This window comes from Venturia canescens, chromosome 2, assembly GCF_019457755.1.
Source record: "Venturia canescens isolate UGA chromosome 2, ASM1945775v1, whole genome shotgun sequence".
Classification (NCBI taxonomy): Eukaryota; Metazoa; Arthropoda; class Insecta; order Hymenoptera; family Ichneumonidae; genus Venturia; species Venturia canescens.
The window spans coordinates 7,883,351-7,903,190 of NC_057422.1; the positions used below are offsets into that span (position 1 = coordinate 7,883,351).

General features: G+C 42.5%; 2 protein-coding genes across 2 annotated transcripts; both read left to right on the top strand.

Annotated features, from left to right (window-relative positions):
* Window positions 1-314: 314 nt before the first annotated feature.
* Window positions 315-12,409, top strand: LOC122407261 (uncharacterized). Its single transcript, XM_043413361.1, has 11 exons — window positions 315-786; window positions 1,835-2,364; window positions 2,460-2,765; window positions 2,856-3,058; window positions 3,887-4,180; window positions 7,318-7,376; window positions 9,489-9,684; window positions 9,811-9,982; window positions 10,494-10,766; window positions 11,042-11,359; window positions 11,669-12,409. Exons 1-11 carry the CDS (start codon window positions 699-701, stop codon window positions 12,122-12,124), a joined length of 2,895 nt encoding a protein of 964 aa, XP_043269296.1. The 5' UTR covers window positions 315-698; the 3' UTR covers window positions 12,125-12,409.
* A 1,246-nt stretch (window positions 12,410-13,655) lies between these two features.
* On the top strand, window positions 13,656-19,813 carry LOC122406271 (26S proteasome non-ATPase regulatory subunit 2-like). The gene is made up of 13 exons (XM_043411638.1): window positions 13,656-14,003; window positions 14,075-14,131; window positions 14,560-14,957; window positions 15,182-15,358; window positions 15,528-15,729; window positions 15,855-16,175; window positions 16,612-16,694; window positions 16,772-17,007; window positions 17,096-17,234; window positions 17,632-17,991; window positions 18,135-18,513; window positions 18,677-18,871; window positions 19,597-19,813. Exons 1-13 carry the CDS (start codon window positions 13,977-13,979, stop codon window positions 19,810-19,812), a joined length of 2,790 nt encoding a protein of 929 aa, XP_043267573.1. The 5' UTR covers window positions 13,656-13,976; the 3' UTR covers window position 19,813.
* The last annotated feature ends 27 nt before the right edge of the window (window positions 19,814-19,840 follow it).

Below are 19,840 nucleotides of genomic sequence, written 5' to 3' on the forward strand. Positions count from 1 at the left end.
GGGGAGCGAAAGCTCGAGTGAGGAGCGAGATTAGTAAATAGAAGCATCGCGTTCCCGCGATGGGTCTGATAAGGAGGGAGCGAGAGGGAGAAAGGTGCGAAGAAAAGGGAAATAGTTGTGGAGGAGCAGGTGGGATGCGAGCGATTAGAAGTAGTTTGTACTTTATCACCGCGACCGCGGAGCGCCGCGATCCGGTTCCGGGAGATTTTTCACCTTTTTTCTTCGGCGGATTATTTTTTCCTCGTCTCTGGTAACGCGGCGCGCAGATAAGTCGCAACGATTAGTGATAAATGTTAGTTGAGATAAGTGCCCCGAGTTGCGGTATTATACGGATGGCCCTTCCGCCGAGATTCATTCGGCGTCGATCATTTTCATCGGGAACGGAATTTCCAGAGGATCGAACGATTCGCGGTTTAAAATGATAATCGTTCGTGGGTCCGAGACGATTTTTTCGAGCCTCTGTTCATCCCCGTAGATTCAGTGTTTTCTTCGCGTCTGACGAACTCTCTTCGTCTCATTCGTTTCATCAATTTTTTCCATACTTTCGCATTTTCACTCGCGGCCCAGAAAAATGGTCATTTGAAGGGGACAGAGTGAGCCATTTCTCGCCGGTCCTCGCCCCAAAGGGCTCGCTGATACACTATTACTTTCGAGTCCCCTTGCTGCATCGCATCACTTATCACTATTCCCGTTGGGACATGGAGTCGACGGGGATGATCGATGGCAATGAGACGACGGTGAGGCAGGAGGGCCGAAAATTGTGGCAATATCTCGCCGCGTGCTCAGGTAATTCGTTCAAGCCACTTTTACATTCTATTTTATTCTTTAATTTTCATCAACGGCGATTTCAGCAAATTAAACCGCTGTTATGGGCTCGTTCAGTTAAAAGTAGTTACTTCACGGAGAAAACGAGAAAATTCTAGAGGAAAGTACCAGAAATATAGTATCCCGGGGACAATATATTCGTACTCGATTGTAGCATTAATTCGAGGAGCAGTCATAAAACCTGTTCTATTCACCATAGTAAAAAGACCAATACCTTTTATTCAAAAAACTCGAGTCTTTTCCTCTATAAGCACGGTAAGAAATGTTTTCAGTCAGCTCAAATGTTTATATTGTAAAGTACGCTCGGGCAAGCCCGAAAAAAACTATATGTACGGTAAAAAAATGGTTTTCTTCAATTATTCTTTTCTCTTACATTATTCCGCATCACCCATTCATACTCTCTCACATACTCACACAGCTCCTCACTCATTTTTTATTCTTTCAGCGCTCTATTTATTTTCCCTTCCACTCCTTCTTTTGTTGTTTTCTCCAGCCATCTTTCCAGCCCTTCTTACCTCTGCTTTCCTCGTCCGCCTTTATTCGCTGCACTGACAAATGCGCGCCAAGTTACATTTCTGCATCTCGTCCTCGCCCATGTTTCTCTTTTCGTTCCATATTCTCGTATTCGGTGTATATTCGTGTATTTGTCATAGAATTTATTAGTGAAAATTTGTGATTTACAATAAATTTTCACTTGTCAGTAAGTGCTAGTCTGACGCGATGAATAACACTCGAAACTCGAAAACAAACCGAAATATAGTTCTCACGTGCATCACGACGTATTGCTATCGACGTGTAATGTTGAAAAATTCAAAAAATATCATGTCGTTTGTAATCGGTGGTTAAATACTTTGAAAATTTTTGAAAAATGGTATATATTCTTCGGTATAAAAAACGAATTCGTTTTCTCCGTGTTTTAGAAATTTTGTCAATTTTGCAATTCGAATGAACACGAAACGAATGAAATGGAGAATAAAAATGTTTGAACGATCGTTGATCGGGAGCGTAGCGAGTTTGCTGGCCGTTGGAGTCGGCACAGCTTTGGCGTGGACGTCGCCAGTGCTGCCAAAACTAAGCGCGGAAGGATCGTGGTTTCCGGTGAGCGAGGAAGAGGGCTCTTGGGTGAGTTCGCTGTTGGCAATTGGTGCGATCGCGGGGGCTCTGCCATCGGGAACATTGTCGGAGAAAATAGGACGGAAAAAAGCTCTTTTGGCGCTGGCCGGTCCGTTTTTAGTGTCGTGGCTCGTGATAATATTCGCTCGTGTCGTTTGGCTGTTGTGCTTGGCGCGTTTCCTCGTCGGCACGGCGGTTGGCGCCTCGTGCGTGCTCGTGCCGACTTACATCAGCGAAATCGCGGAGCCATCGGCCCGCGGCACACTCGGTGCGATGTTCCAGCTTTTTCTCGCGCTTGGGATCGTCCTCGCGTTCGTCGTCGGGGCGGCTGTTCCGTACACGGCTTTCGCCATAACCTGTGGCGTCGTCGAAGCTCTCTTTGTCGCGACGTTTTTCTTCATGCCCGAATCTCCGACTTGGCTGATCGTGAGTTGACGTCGATCGTTTCGCAAAGTCAATTTTAAAAGCTTTCAATGACGTTTTTGCCAATATCTAATCAATCGATTCTCCAAACAACAAAGGGCCAAGGAAGGAGATCCGAGGCGTCCCACGCCCTCGGAATATTTCGAGGTGACGTTTACGACACGAACATTGAACTGTCGAATTTGGAAAACGAGATGGAAAAAAACTCTTCGAAGAAGAGCTCGGTCTTCGACTTGATAAAAACTCGCGGCAACAGAAAAGCCGTGCTCGCCTCATTCGGTATGATGGCTTTTCAACAACTTTCAGGTATAAACGCCGTCATTTTTTACACCGTTACGATCTTCGAGGCTGCTGGCAGCGACATGGACCCGGATCTCGCTGCGATCATCGTAGCGCTCGTCCAGGTTCGTTATCTCTCCCGATGCGCTTTTCTCGAGTCCACAAACGTGCTAAAGTTTTTCAAACTAACATTTTTTTTCGCGGTCGAATTACAGGCGGTGATGGCCGGCGTCGCCGCTCTCATCGTCGACAGAGCTGGCAGAAAACCGCTCCTCATTTTCTCATCATTCACCATGGCAGTGAGCCTCGTCGCGCTCGGCGTTTACTTCAAAATACAGGCAAACGGCAGCGACGTCAGCAATCTCGGTTGGCTCCCACTTTCCTCCCTCGTCATTTTTATGATCGCTTTCTCCGTGGGGTGAGTCGTTTCTTCGGAAATTCTCTCTATTTTTCATTATTTTTTTTTTTTCATTTAATTACCTTTTCCCAGCTATCAAAACCGGATGAAAAAGAATTTTTTTATAGCGCAGAGCATAGTGGGTTGCGATTCGGACATTTTTTACGAAATCTTCACCTTTTTCAATCATTCAACGTCTTTTATATTTTTTCCAAAGAAATTGTGTTTCCATCGAATTAGAGCACAGAACAAAAGGATTATTTGAAACGACGAGTCTGCTCGGACGAATCGTTCCGTAGGCTCGTTCAACGTTATAAAAATGATTTGTGGCCAATTCCCAAACACTCGTAACCGCTCGAGTTATCGGTCAGAGTATAGTTAAGACTGCAATTGGGTCATTGATTCATTTAAACATTTGTTTTTTTTTTGTTTTTTTTTTGACGTACTTTGGATAAAAGAGGAAGCCTCCGAGTCGCGTATTGAAGAAGAAAAAATACGCAGACAAAAGAGTACTAAAGGCAGGAAGGAAATCCAATGGTGCTCGAAGGAAAAATCTCGTGAATCCGCATTCTCATTTTTTCTTCATTGTCGATGCTGTTGACTGATGATGAATTAATAGGAAGAATCTTGCATCTGGTTTTTGAAAATTTTTCTTTTTTTTTTCAACTATTTATTTCGTTTTTTCGATTGGAATAAAAGTTTTGATTTTCTGCTCAGTTTGTATTATTATTGTTGAAAATGTTTGATGCAATTGTTCGAAAATGAATTTCATGCTCAAGCTTGGACGCTATCGTCGCTCATTGTAGTCTCGATCACGATTTATTGATATGAAAAACATTGTTTTCAAAGACTCGGACCGATACCGTGGATGCTGATGGGCGAGTTGTTCACGTCCGAGACGAAAGCGATCGCATCGAGTCTCGCGGTGATGCTCAACTGGTTCCTCGTCTTTCTCGTGACGAAAACTTTCCCATCGATGAAAGAGGGTCTCGGAGCGGCCACGACTTTCTGGATATTCGCCGCTATCATGGGACTCTCAACGGTCTTTTCTCTGCTCGCTTTGCCCGAAACGAAGGGAAAAACCCTCCAGGAAATTCAGCTCGAATTGAACGGAATCAGCCCGAAAAACTCGAGGAACGCTTAGTCACAAATTTTCAATTTTTTAAAATAATTAAGAGACGCTGGAAAAACGTCTCCGTTTCATGAAAATCTTCCATTTTAACGAGGAATTCTCTTCTCAACTTTATACTCGGTACGTGAAAATGGGAATTATCGGGAGCAACAAAGCACTCGCGAGCAGCCATTTCGTGTGTAAATATAAGAACACTTTTATGTACTCTAGAATTGTAAAATATGACTATGTATTTTGTAATTGACAAATGACGAATCATTGAAGTCGAATATAAACGAGAGGTCGCTACTTCAGGGTTCATCTGATAGAACTTCATCCCTTCGATTCTTCCTCGTGTTTTCCTTTTCTCTCACGATCCCAGGGGACCTCGCATTCAATGTACTCTGTACAGTGCTCGGCACGGAGAAAACAATGCTTCGTTTCGTCGAAATTCATCGTCGAAGTAGCAAATTGTCGTGAGCAAAATGAAACTTGTTCTTCACTCACCTGAAGTTACTAATTTTATAAAATCCAACTTTCAACATTTTTCTCTAATGAATTTTTCGGAAGACTCAATATTTTGGTGGAATGTTTTTCATAAGAGCGGATGGAGACGAAGGTTGAAAAAATAGGAAAACCGCTGACTAGTATTTCCCTTGTTTTGTCGACAGAAAACCAGCGCAGCTGTTTATTTGCGACACGAAGGCTTGCGAAAAGGTCAAAGGGTTTGATCCTCGCGGGGGCAAATGGCTTGGTCCGATGACAGAAAAATGGAGGGTCTAAAGATCGTGATGATCCATGAATCCAGTTGGGATTCGACGATACTTTCGCTCGAGGATTACTTCAAATTTTTTGAATAACGAGTTTGTCGATTTCATTCGCGAAAGCACGTCGCTGGATGTGGAAAATCGTTGCGTTTTCTTTCGGAACCGTTGCCCCCATCAAGATATCCGAGAACAAGGTCAATAATGAGAAATCCAACGGAAAAATGATTAATCAGCTCTCGAGCCGGTCGCTTATCGAGCTCGTATCTGCCGATCGATTACCAATAGGAAATCTGATACGGAACTTTTCTTCATCCGTATACAGATTTGTTTGCCTAAAGATAATGCGAGCACTGTTTACTCAACTGCATTTCACGCAGAATGCGTCTGTATCTCGTTTTTGTTCAATGTTCCATTCGTGGGATGGATTCGGAGATTGAAGAAGCACCGAAATAAACGAAAACGTCAAATCCTATCACGTTTTTTTTTCAATTTACTTTTTGTGCTTTCTCTATATAGTTGACATTCGAACGGAGTCACCTCCCGCGCCATTCTGTTCTTCGGAACAGGCAAAGTCGAGGAAAGTTTTTTTAAGTTTTAAATAAATTGAAGTTTCGTTTTTCGAACTTTTGTTTGTTTTCCGATAGAAATCACGATTCACAAAACTGCTGGACGCTTCGTTGTTTAAGCGCCATCGGTCAAACGGTCTCCGAGGTTTTCTTCTTGGTCAAATATAACAGTTCTCGGAGCGAAAATACATTTATTTCTTGAAATTCTTTTCTGGGAAATACAGAGAAAAAAAAATTGAATTTTCCGATGAAAAAATGGTAAATTTTCGATTGAAAAATCAAATTTCATAACCCTCTGACGATGTCTACGGTTTGGATTAAGTGAAGCGTGAAAAGTAATTGAAAAAAGCAAACCGAAGTTGGATTTGTCCTCTTTGAAGTTTATTGAATTCACCAAAACGCATGTCCTGCCGGCAGAATGAACTGCAAACAGCTCCGGGGCACGTCCTATGAAAAATTTCCAACTTTCCGCCTGCGTAAATGTAAATGGGTGGGGATAAAATGTTGGAATGACTGAAATTTCAAACAGCTAAAATCTATCTCGAGTTAATAAACTTCGAACGATAGTATGGGGACAAATGAATTCGACGAGAGCTTTGAATGTCGAAAATGAACAGAGTAGAAACTTCAAAGTTCGAAACGCGTTTACATCGAAAATAGAATGCAATGTCCATAGAGCGATGACGAAAATATCGATATTCCAAAAATTCGACCATCACTCTTTCGATTAATAAATTACTACAATCAGCAATACTGTGAATATTCACAATTTCGAAAATATAATAACAAAAGACTAAATATTACTGAGGCTGAAATACTGAAAAAAAACCGAACGGTCAAAATGGCGGAACGCTACAACGTCGACCGATCAAAGTAAAGAAATGCAGCGGTCATCCCCAATTTCAACCATGGCCATTTAGACTTTGAATTTGAAAACATGAGCTTTTGACAGTCGCATGGTCTGCAAAAATTGCATTCGATATGAGAAGCTATCAAAATACAAATTTTCGAGCGAATACACAGCTTCCAAGATAAAATATTCGATTAATCACGTAACCACAACTCTGAAAATTTCGAAATTTCGAAATATCGACAATTCCACAATTCGCTTATTCGACGCATACCGAACTCCACTCTCGATATGTTCCTGTGCCAGGATATTTGAATTCTCACTAGTGCAACAATCCCGTCAAGCTTTTCGATAAGCACCACTCGAGGGACTATTACGCGACGAATTGATAAAAGTGCGCTATCAAACTTGCGGTGTGCCGAGGCTCGGAAAAAACGATCTCTGAACGATCAAGCGTACCCGGTAGTCGCAAGTGGCGTCGATATATCTGTACAGAACATCATTCCTTCTGACGATGAACGCAAACGTTTCGCACACCGAGTCTGGACGATCCCCACCTCTTCGTAATTGCCACCTACTCATTACCAGACAAAACTTCCACACAGACTCGCGGTCTCGCACGAGCACACACGTTAACGCGCGCCGGAGGCTTTCGAAGAGGGGCATCTATAAAACGTATCAACTCGTGGATTAGAGGAGTTGGAATATTAAAGCGCCAGAGTGTTGTCACGCATGAGACTGTACGCAAGCAGGGCCACCCTGAGACATCGGGATATCGAGTATCCTGCGAGATTGCTGCGGGAAAACGCAGTTACGATCCCCGTGACCGGAAACGCCGAATCCGAGTGACAGAAGAGCAGAAATTCCTCGTTCAACGAATCGCTGCAGCGAAACCAGCGCCTCGTCCAGCTCGTATTCCTTCAGCTTCGAAGCTGCTCGACCTGTCGACAGAAATCGGTTGAGAGATCAAAAGAAATCGTTTAATTCGGGGACAAAATGACGGAGGAGGGCTCAAAATTCCTTCAATATTTTGCCGCGATGGCTGGTGAGTTTAACTTTAACATTTCACACCGCTCCGTGCCCACCTGCCGAAGATTTCTGATCGATCGATCAAGAAATACCTCGCCGAAGGTTGCCACTTTCAGGGGAGATTAGATACTCGATTTCGAGGGAAAAATTTATTCGGAAGAAACAATACGAAATTGTCTCTGCACGTGAAAAGGGGGAACTGAATAAAACGACGAAAAAACTTTTTCAATCTTTCGTTTATCCGGGTCGACGCGCTCGGCGTTGACGAAAACCATTCGAGTCCCTATTTACCATTCACAAATAACCCGACGATCCAGATCTCCGGGAGCGAGTCTTATGTACATTCGTATACGCGTCCGAGACCATTTTTTCCATCGTATTTTACCACATTTTCACAAAATTAAATTCAAGTTTACGATAACACCGAGTTCTCTACGCCCGACGAAAATAAACTCCTCGAAGATGACTTTCGCTCTATCACACCGCATCGTTTGTTTTACTAAGAAAACGAATAAAATTATTGCGGAGGTGTCCACCGCGTGTCGTCGGAGGCGCCGGAGTTTCTCTATCGGGCGACGATCTTCGAAGATGTAACGAAAACGCCTCGGCTTAGGAAGCTGCTGCCAGTGTTCGTAGATTCGAGCACTCGTATCTCAGGGAAAACGTGCTTTATTTGGCATTGACTGAAAGAATTTTATCCGCATTATTTACAGCGACTTGTGTAGTGTGACACGAGAATCCTTGAAGTTTAATTATCACGAATTCATCGATAAGCGATGAAAAACTGTCCCAAAGCTTCCTTCGTCGATCGTTTTCATCATCGTGTTAATTTTTTCAAAATTCATTCGTACGGGATTCGCTTCAGTTTCCCAAATTCCGAGGACGATGGTCACGGAGAATTGAAACTTGAGTCGGATTTTTGAATTCGGGTTTCTCGCTCCGTGACCTTCTTCTGCATTCACAAGTTTCATTTGCCACTCGATTATAAATTCTTCTCGTTGGAGAAGAGGCAAGCTTTTAAGCCACATCAAACAATCAACTCGCGCTCGTCCAAACGCGCAATCGCAAGTCACTATTCAAGCCCGAGTCTCGGCGCATTAAGAATATCAAAATCGATTCGAATATTTTCGCATGACGCGGGATGCTCGAGTGGCGGCGATGGCCAATGAAAAATTGTTGAATAAGAAAAACAAGATAATTCGCACGATTGGTATCTTGGAGGGATTAAAAGTAACTCGAAGCGTGCGGATAATCCGGTGGGTTTCGTCGGCTGAGAGTTTCGCCGGATGTTTGATAATGAAAAACGTCCGTTTGTGATCATTCGAACCTGCTTACGGAGCTGCAACGGCAAACGAAATGGCACAGACGAATTGCACGCTGGCGGATCCTTCCGGCGACAATTAGCAGAAATCAAAGTTGAAAATCTGCGATTCGTTCTGTCGGCTGGTCTAACGTAATTACGAGTCGGAGAGAGCGCTTCGGCTTCAAGTTTCAGTTCCTTTTTCCTTCATTTTTCTTTCAAACTTTGGTTTTTGTATCCATGAAATTTTGAACGTGGCGATTGCATTCCTTTTTTGTTTTGTGGGTCAAATACAATTTTGGAGGCGAAAATTCGCGTGTTCTTCGAGGACGAAAAACTCCTGTAGAATTTCCGAATAATTGTTTTTTTTGAAAATTGGCCTCAAATTTATTTTAAAGCTTCCAAAATATGAGGCAAAAAGGTTTGTTCTGGAGAAAAAGTTTCTCGTTGGAATTTTGGGCTCCTTAGGTGAGCTTTCCACCCGAAAAATAGAGTAGAAAAAAGTGGTTTTTTGAGGCCGTTGCAGTGGTGTTGTTAGCCCTGAACGGTGCGTCAAGATTAGAATAGAAAAAAAAGTATCTGAATCCCGTGATAATTGGAAACAGTGGCTTTACTCGGGCTCGGTTATCTTCGCGACATGTGCGAGTGAGCGTCCGCGGAAAAAAACACGCTTTCATATGACGAGATATTGTCATTGCTTCCCATGGGATCGAGTGTCTAAAATGTAAATAGGAAAGTACGAGAATGGGCGGGTTTATTGACAACCGTGTCGATGAGTTTTCTCCTAATTGATAAGTAAAAAGCACTTTTTCCGGCTTCTTCTTTCAGGCAATTTATGTGTCGTCGCCGGTGGAGCTATGCTGGGTTGGACCAGCCCGGTGTTACCGAAGATGGAGTCCGTTCCACCGAGCAAGGACAGTCCGATCGACAGACCGGTCACTACGTCCGAAGGTTCCTGGATCGGTTCTCTCGTTCCCCTGGGAGCTGTTTTTGGCAGTTTTTTCGCTGGATACGTCACCGAAAGGTTGTCACCTTTATCCCGCTTTTTGTTGAGCAATCGTTCAGTTTTTCGAAATATTTTTCATTCAAAAGTCAAGAGACGAAATTTAATGCTGTTTTCTAACGTCAATTTCATCGATGCTTTTATTAGGTGGGGAAGAAAGCGAACTCTGCTTGGGAGCGTCGTTCTCTTTACGATCGGTTGGGCTCTGATTGCGACGGCGAGTGAAGTCCTTCAGCTGTACGCGGCTCGGTTCATTTCGGGTTTCGCCCTCGCGATCCCTTTCACCGTTCTTCCAATGTACGTCGGCGAAATAGCGGAGGTAATGAAAAACATTTTTTCCTTTCGTCTCGCTACCGTGCGGAGGAGAGCGAATGTGAAAAAAACGTTTCGAAACTGCGGATCTCGGTAGTTGGTATATTTGCAAACACGTCAGTGATAACGTGAGTAAAAACGTGATTCAACGATTAGAAATTTCATAAAATTCAGGCGCACTGCCGCTGCTTCTGTTGAATTCGGAGCGATAGAACGAGAATCAGGAAACGTAATAATCGATTTTCCTATAATCCGAGAAACGATGGCTCATCGGAAATTTTATTATCAGGCTGCTTCGAGATTTTTCATGCACTTTTATCGCGGAGCTACTGCAAGGCCATATTTTCACGAGTTCTCGAGTACATCGACGAACAAAATATCGACAAGTGTGCCTTTTTTAGCGTACATTTTTTTCCAATTCCCTTGTCTTATCAACGCGCGGACGTGATTTCTGCTGCGCGAACTTGTCCTTGATTTTTAAGGTTTTATGATTTCGTTTGATTATTTTTTCTCCTCAGACATCGATCAGAGGTACTCTGGGCTCGTTTCTCCAACTTTTCATAACCGTTGGATTGCTATGGTCCTATTGCATCGGGCCTTACGTCACGTACACGGAGTTCTGGATCGCCTGTGCCATCTTGCCCTTTGTATTCTTTGCGAGTTTCTTCTTCATGCCCGAGTCCCCGTATTGGTTGCTTGCCAAGGATCGACGGGACGATGCAATCGACAGTCTCGTTAGATTACGTCGAAAGTCCAGAGACGCCGTGAAAACCGAATGCGATGAAATGCAAGTACGTTTAGTTTCCTTTCCTCCACTGATTCGGTTCCTTCTGTAAGCAAAGCCGGAGAATGCGTTCGCTTGGACGAAACTACTGGCCGCGAGAGGCCATTGATTCCTCGTGAAAACTCATTTTCCATTCACGAACGGGCGCAAAGTTGGTTCAGCGTTTGATCGAAACATTGGAAGAGCGAATATTCGATCTTGATCTTATCATCGGAATGTGCCAGATACGACACTCTGCATTCTCTAATTCAAACGATTATCGTATTTACATTTTTACACCAGGCAGCGGTTGAGGAAGCGAACCGTAGTGCTGCAACTTGGCTGGATCTGTACCGCGTAAAGACGAATTTCAAGGCGCTCATCTACACCTGCGTCCTCGTAACGGGTCAACAGATGAGCGGCATAAACGTCGTGCTCTTGTATTCCCAAGACATATTCATCCAGGCCAGCGATCCTGGCAGTGGCCTCGAGACGTCGGTATCAACGATAATCGTTGGTGTCGTACAACTACTTGCTTCGTGTGTGACGCCCCTCGTGGTCGACAGACTCGGCAGGAGAATCCTTCTCGTTGTTTCCGGAATCGGAGAGGTCACGAGTTTGGTGAGTAACCGTTTTTTCTCGTTCATTTGGCACCGCCGTGATTTCGTCGAAGTATCCGCAGAGTCTGCTGAAAAATTGGGAAAGCAGTTGAAGAGAAAGTTTCAAAAAATTGGTTTTGCTGCTGTTTACCTCAAAGATCGAAAAATTTATAAATTTCTAAATCCACCATTTAATCGGTGTCTTTCCAAGAAATTCAATGGCAGACTTTAAAAAGCAAAGAATCGATAATGATTGAAGAAACTAAATAATTCGACATTAGAAAAAAAAATTCCCCCATTTTTATCATCGTTTTGTGTCCTCGAAATACAGGCTGCCTTGGGATACTTCTTTTACATAAAAGAACAATCGGAAAACAGTGCCGACGCCGCGATGTTGGTGGACAGCGTCAAGTCTTGGCTGCCGGTGCTGTCGCTCGTAGTTTTCATAGCGCTTTACAGCATCGGTTGGGGCCCCTTGCCCTGGGGAATAATGGGCGAGATGTTCGCGTCGGATGTGAAAGCAAAAGCGTCTTCGATAACGGTCTGCGTCTGTTGGTTACTGGGCTTCTTAATAACGAAATTCTTCAGCGACATCGCACTCGCCTTTGGCAACTCTACAGCTTTCTGGATATTCGCAGTTTTTTCTGGTCTCGCGGTTCTTTTTGCCATTTTTATTTTACCGGAGACTAAGGGCAAGAGTTTGGAGCAGATCCAGGCTGAGCTTGGAGGCACTTCCGCAAGTTCTGGTGCACATTCCGATCGGAAAGATCTCGGGGATAAATATTGATGTTAAGTCTCTTCGTTTGCTCTCCAATATTCGTTCTTTTCGCTCCTTTCTCATGTTTTTTCCACTCTATTGACTTCTGTCGTTCCCTGTCTGTGAATTTCATGTGCACGGGTGCGTGCGCCTTGGTATGCATGCATGTCACTCACGAATGAATGAAATTTATAGTTTTCAATGAATTTTATTACTTTATCGAATCTTCGTATAGACTCGACCGATCGATTTTAATATATTTATTTTGTTAATTACGTCAATGAAATAATAAACGTGCCATTCGTCTCTCGTTGACTTTTTGTTTTCGGTTTTCAATCCATTTGTTTTATTCCATCTTACTCCTGCCTCCTCTCTCTTTCTCTCTTATTATCAAATTCTGGTCCTGGTCACTGCTCCTAGAATCATAAAAGAATTTTCATTTAGTTTATTTAAATTCCAAGTTTCCATTATTTCAGACTAATATTCTTAGCCATATATTATGTTTTCTATACATTTTTTTAAAAATCTTTCTCATTTTCTGGTACTCCAAGCTCTTCCTTTCGTATGAGATTTTATTTTTAATCTTATTCGTTTTTTTTTTTTAATTGTGATTCAAAAAAGGCAACTGAACTTTTGCTCTTTTCATGATCAAAGAAGCGATTGAAATTTATTCTTGCAATTATTGAAATAATGTGTTACTTATTTGTTGAGATTTATCAATTTTTAATATAATGATACCAGTTAAAATACTTTCGTAGTAAAATCGTCGAGCAAAATGTGATAACAGCCATTTTCTATTTACATGCGTATGCATATCTATATTTTAAACCAACTGGCTCATGGTGTTGTCGGACCTTATTCCACCGTTTGTGTCGTTATTACTCGTTAACCTCAAATAAGAGTTTTTCTTTTTTCATTTCCGGTTACGTGACTTTCTCAAGACATTATATTGATATCTAAAAACTTTCTATTTTCTTCTTTTCGTTTTTGACTCTCCAAAGTCGGGAGGATTCTATTCCATTAAATCCAAATCGTCGCATAGGAAGTCTGCCTGCCTTAAGATGATTGATCAGTCGGTAATCACAACCGTGAGTGCGAGAGAGATAGCTGAAAATTTTGAAAAGGAAATTTTTCCACATCGTTGGTCTGATCGAAAAAATAAAAATGTCATCGGATTTTTGCGATCGTGCTGCGTGTACGATGACATTTTTATTATTTCAATCGGATGAACGATGTCAAAGAGTTTCAATTTCAAAAACTCGAGGTGTGATTACCGACTGATCCATCCTCTTAAGAGCCTGTGAATAACCCTTCAAAAAAACGACGCTGAAGTTTCCAACGTTGGAGTCCAACGAAATGAACGAAAAAAACGTTTTTAATTCACCAATTATTTATTTCACGAATCGTTGGTGCAGCTTGAAAAACTACGAATCGCAAATTTGGCAGGGAACAAAATAGGAGAATTACTGGAATCATTGGAGAGTTTTTTTCGATCATTTCGTTGGACTCCAACATTGGAAACTTCAGCGTCATTCGAAAAATGGGATTTTCGTTAATTGTTTTCTCGACAACTGGACGGTAGATCGCCAATAATAATTCCGGGAACAGATTTCCGGGTGGATGTTTTTAGCATATTTCCAAAATTCCACTCTCAAAGTTGGAATTTTCTATTTCCATTCCTTCGTTAATTTAATCTTCGTTAATTTAATTGAAAAACATTAACGAAACAATCAACCAATAACCGGTTTCCTTCTCGTGCGATTATTCAAACACACGAAAACCACTCGCTCCTCCATTGTTTTTCTCAACGATCTTGTTTATCGTCATGTAGAATTTCGACTCAGATCTCCGACAAAGAGAGCAGTTAAAAAAAGGCTTGAACATGAAGAAGTGCAAAGAAAAGGAATTGGTGAGTCTCTAAAAAAATGTATCGACCTCAGGTTTCTACAAAAAGTTGAAAATTCACGAATTGTTTCGTAGAGCGAAGACGACACGAGACTACAGGAAGAATTGCTGCGTCTCGTGGACGTACTGACGGTAAGAAATGGCCAAGTGTCCGCTTTCCGATGCGATTTTGCGTCAATATTAATAGACTTTCCAGAATTTAGTGTTGAGCACGATTCGTTATTCAACGACGATCATGATTGCATTTGGAGGTTATGAAAAAGCGAATGAATTTGAGTGGACGAATTAAGATGATGGATCAGTCGGTAATCACACCTCGAATTTTTGAAATTGAAACTCTTTGACATCGTTCGTCCAATTAAAATAATAAAAATGTCATCGTACGCAGCACGATCGCAAAAATTCGATGACATTTTTATTTTTTCGATCAGACGAACGATGTGGAAAAATTTCCTTTTCAAAATTTGCAGCTATCTCTCTCGCACTCACGGTTGTGATTACCGACTGATCCATCATCTTAATGCCGAAGGAATGAGAGAAAAAGGGATAATTTATTTCAGAAAACGAGCCACGAAGACAAATCCTTTGCCAAGTCCGTCGCGCAGTTGGGAACTTTGATAAAAACATCGACCTCCTCGATGACCGCCGTGCCGAAGCCCCTCAAATACCTCAGAAATTCTTACGACGTTTTGAAGAGCACTTACGAGAGAATTAAGTCGAGAACCGCCGGGCTAACGAGAAGCGAAAGTTGTGACAAGATGCTCAGAAACTTCGCGGAAATTCTGAGCGTTTTGGCTCTTGCCGGAGCGAACACTAACTCGAGGGAATGCCTCGAGTACCGTCTCCAAGCTTCCTCGAGAAACCCGGGCGATTGGGGTCACGAATACGTCCGACAACTCGAGGCCGACATCGTCGAAGAATTTCTCACTGCGTCGATCGAGCGTGAAGGCGAAATAAAGTACGTTTTTGCCCAATCAATTTCAATTTATCTTTTCAACACTTTTGCACACTTGTTAAGTCACGAAGTTGGCGAATTTTTTTGGGAAAACGATCGACACAGCGTTCCGAGTTTTATTTAGTGAATGAGAAAAAGTTCATCTCCTCGTTCTTAGCACTTTGTATCCAAAAAAATCGCGAATTCAGTCGCTGTTATAACAGTAACAAAACGGTATTTGTTGCAAGAGAAAAGCTAATGCCTCTCGTCAAGAGTATCGTGAGTTTCGACGTCAAAGATAACGCCGAGATACAAGCGTGCGATCTCTGTCTGGAGATCGATCAACTCGAGCTCGTCGAGCAACACTTGGACAAAACGAACTTCAACCGGATCTGCAATTATCTCGCGAATTGTGCCGGCTACAGGTCAGACGAGATTCGACTCACTTTTTCAGTCTCCGCACTTTTGGCTGTCCGATGAAACTTCCTCTCGGTATTTACCGGGACGAGTTGTGCGAAAATTAATTTTCTTGAAATTCCGAACGATTTTCACTAAAATATTGAAAAATTTTTCGAAATTTTTGAACTTCCGTAGCGAGGAGACGGAACGAGAACGTATTTTGAATCGAATAGCGGTTCACTCTATGAGATTTGGAGAGTTCAGTAAAGCGATTATGATTGGTCTTCAGCTCGATGATGCGACGCTGATCGATAATTGTTTGACAGCTTGCACTGATTCTGCGACGAGGAAACAACTGGCGTTCATTTTAGCCAGGCAGAAACGTCGTCAGCCCGAGGTAAATTCGTTTCAACTGTCGAGTTCGTAAGAAGCGTTTTCTAACGCCCCCCCCCCCCCCTCTCGGCCACTCCCTCGCTCTTCTTGCCTGCCCTAACCTCAAATATTGACGATTTATCCAAACAGCTCTCGAAGTTCCAGAACAAAGAGAAGGAAAAGGAGTCGTTGGAAGAGATGAAAAGCGTTGAAATGATTCTCAGCAATTCCATGATTAATCCACACTTTCAAACGCTAGCACGTGAACTTGATATTCTCGAGCCCAAACTCCCCGAGGAAATTTACAAATCGTGGCTCGTTACCGGAATACCAACGAGACGACTGATCGAACATCACGACTCTGCGAGGGCTAATTTGGCTGCTAGTTTCGTCTCGGCTTTCGTTCACGCTGGTTTTGGGCTTGACAGATTGATATCCAAGACCGAGGATTCTTGGGTCTATAAGAACAAGGTGAAAAACACACGGGGTTGTAAAACGAGAGAAGTAGACAAACTCGGTCACGTCTTTGTTCGCGAATTCAATCTCTCCCAATGGCAATTGACATCAGTACTTTCCCGCGTATATATTAGAAAAATATTCTCATCCAGCTACAGTTTTCACTTGATAAATCATTTTTTATCGAACCATTTTTATAGAACGTGATTTTTGCTGCCAAAAAATCAGTTTTGGAATTATAATTTATACAAAATCGTTAATTCGAAGACTCGAAAAATGAGAGCGCCTTTTTTTAATAGAGGGCTTCGAATCACGTAGTTACTGTTCTGTATTTTGATGTGAGCTAAAGTCACGGAAGGAAAAAACCGTTAAAAACGTTGAAAACCCGTAATTGAATTTTAAAATCAACGTACTTATTTGAAAATAATAATTTTTGGGGGCATTGATGCAGGATCACGGAATGCTTTCAGCGACGGCTGCTCTCGGGCTCATTCACATGTGGGACGTCGATGGTGGATTAGTACCGATCGATAAGTGAGCTACTCAAATTTCGATTCGAGATTTCGGCATTAGAGGGATCGAAATGCAACTCACCTTACTGTAATCGCCAGATATCTGTACACGGGGGAGGATTACGTTAAATCCGGAGCTCTCCTGGCAATCGGAATTGTCAATTGCGGCGTGAGAAACGAGTGTGATCCAGCATTTGCACTACTATCGGATTATGTTTCGTCGTCGAGTCAAACTCTGCGCGTCGGAGCAGTTTTGGGTCTCGGGATTGCGTACGCAGGCACGCAACGCCGAGATATCTCGGAACTTTTGAGCGGCGTTCTTCTCGACAAAGAGAGTCCGTTTATTTTCAACTTTTGAATTCGTATATTTGCTTATTTCTATCGTAAACAGAAGAAAAATGGATGAAGTAACTTTTCGAACAGGTAATTTGGAGGTTGCTTCGCTCTGTGCAATCTCCCTTGGGCTGATCAACGTCGGCTCCGGAAATCCCGAAAGTTCTACTGCCATACTTCAAAAATTACTGGAACTCCCAGTTCCTGATTTGGCTAATACTTATGCAAGGTAAACGTACGTTTTATCGAGTGCTGCAGCTTTTTCGTGTGTCAAACAAATCTTTGTTAGTATCCGGCTTATCGTGAAATCGTTTCTTTGAAGGTGTTCATCAGCATGAACGAAAACAAATTTTTTGCTCACTATTTTTTTCCTTATAAACGGAAAAGAAAACAGTCAAGCGTGTATAAGCTCCATTAACTCATCCGATTAAAAGTTTAAAGCCAATGAGGGAACCGGGGTCGTTTCTAACCCCGTTATAGTCGAATAGAGGTTAGGTTCGGAAAAGTCCGAAACTGGCGCAACTACACTTCAGTAATAATTGACGCGATACATCATAAGGAAGTCGTCAATTTTATATTGTTGGATTCCACACAACAAATACGATAATAAAGGGTTTTAAATAAAGATTCCTACCGTTGGGCCTGGGAATAATGTACATGGGTCGACGCGATGGGATCGAAACATTGTCCACAGCTCTCGAAGTGCTGCCGGATCCTTACAAGCTCGCGGCTCAAACGATGTTACAAGTGTGCTCTTACGCCGGTTCCGGTGACGTACTTATCGTTCAAGAGCTTTTGCACATATGCTCTGAGCCATCGTCGGATGGATTCACTTCGCCCACTCAATCCGCCGAGACATTAACTCAGGCTGCTTCGAGCCCGCGAATTATTCACGGCAGCGACATACCTGATAACTCGACGAAAAACGCGCGAAGCGAATCTGCGCCGGCCGCGTCGTCATTCGACAAGCTCCTTAATCAGTACAAGTACGTCAAAGAATTTCGTCTCAAATTTTTTGATGACTAGCGTTAACCCTCCCAGCATTCTTCATTGAAGCGTCGAATGGAAATTCTAAAGAATCCATATGTTCGTTAACGTATTTCGACGATTTCGTGATTTTTTCAAACAGTGAAATTGGACCCGCCCAAGCAATAGCGTCTCTCGGTGTTTCAGTCGTGTCACTCGGCGAGGGCAAAGAAAACGCGAGAATATTTGGCCAGCTTGCGAGGTACGGATCTCCTGCTTTACGTCGTGCAGTGCCACTCGCCACGGCTTTGTCCTCCTTGTCCAATCCAGAAGGATCCCTCGTCGATATATTGAACAAATACAGCCACGATAATGATCCCGACGTTGTACACAACGCCATTTTGGCTCTCGGCCTCGTTGGCGCTGGCACGAACAACGCTCGACTCGCCACCATGCTTCGTCACTTGGCCATTTATCACGCCAAAGATCCGGCAAATTTGTTCCTCGTCAGGATTTCCGAGGGTCTCGTTCATCTCGGAAAGGTACATCAATTTTTTTTTGATTTTTCGTCTCATTACAAAGTTTTTAATTTCCAGTCCGACGTCAAGTTTCTTAAGGAAAATGCTCGTTGTTTTTTATCGAAAGAGGTGGAATTTAGAGAATTTCTTCGATGTTCGAACCAGCATTTTTCCCTTATATTTACAGGGTACGCTGTCATTGTGTCCATTGCGTTACGACACAAAAGTCCTCGATTACACATCTCTGGCAGCATTGATGGTGGTGTTAGTCGCGTGTCTCGACTGCAAAAACTTGATTCTTGGAAAATCGCATTACCTTCTCTACTGTTTGGCTATCGCGATGGAACCGCGATGGTTGGTCACCCTCGACACAAATCTTCAGGTCAGTCGTTCCCACCACACTCAGAACGATTTTTTCAACGAATTGTTCTCGAAAATAAAAATCGATCTGGGACAAAAACTCGTTTTTCCTGCTTCGGATATTTTCATCGAAGGAATTACGCATTCCAGAAATCCCCAGATAATCGAATTTGCGATCTAAATTAAAATTTCGTTCTGACGAGAGAACAAACGAAAATGCTGCTTCGTGAGTTTTCATTTCAATGAATAACAAATACCGCACACGGGTTATAATGAAATTCCAATAAAGTAAAATCCATTATCAGCGACAAACAAGCCTCGTATCGCAATTCGTCACGAGTGCCATATAAAAATCTTCCAACTAAAATGAAATTACATTAAATTTTCAGCCGTTCTGCATTTCAAAATAAATCCTGTTAGAATCAGTATTCAATATTCGTGTTAATTGTCATTGAAACAGAAATTTAAAAATTCCTCTCGCTCCATACTTGAGTAATCAGCAGAAGCATTCTTTTCCAACGGTAATTTAAATTAATATCAAACATCAAATAATTTTGACTGATTCCCAATAATTAACGAACCTTAATGACGCATCAAAAACAAAATAAGGTTCAACACAACGCAATTTTCAATAATTCCAATAAGCAACTTTCACCCTTTTTCAAGGAGAAAAAGCAAATAATTCTTGGACCATTCGACCGAATGAATGATCGTAATAAAAAATGTTTTCGAATGGACTTTGTGCAGGCTTTGCCAGTGTCGGTACGAGTCGGTGAAGCTGTCGACGTTGTCGGAAAGGTGGGAAATCCAAAAGTAATAAAAGCTGGTCACGTGCACACGACACCTTTGTTGCTCGGGGTTGGAGAAAGAGCAGAGTTGGTGGACGATCGTTACGAGCCATTGACGAACGTTCTCGAAGGTTTCGTGGTGCTGCGTGAAAGAGTACAAGAATCGACGGATTGAGGTTCGATTCGTCGTCGGGTAATGAGCG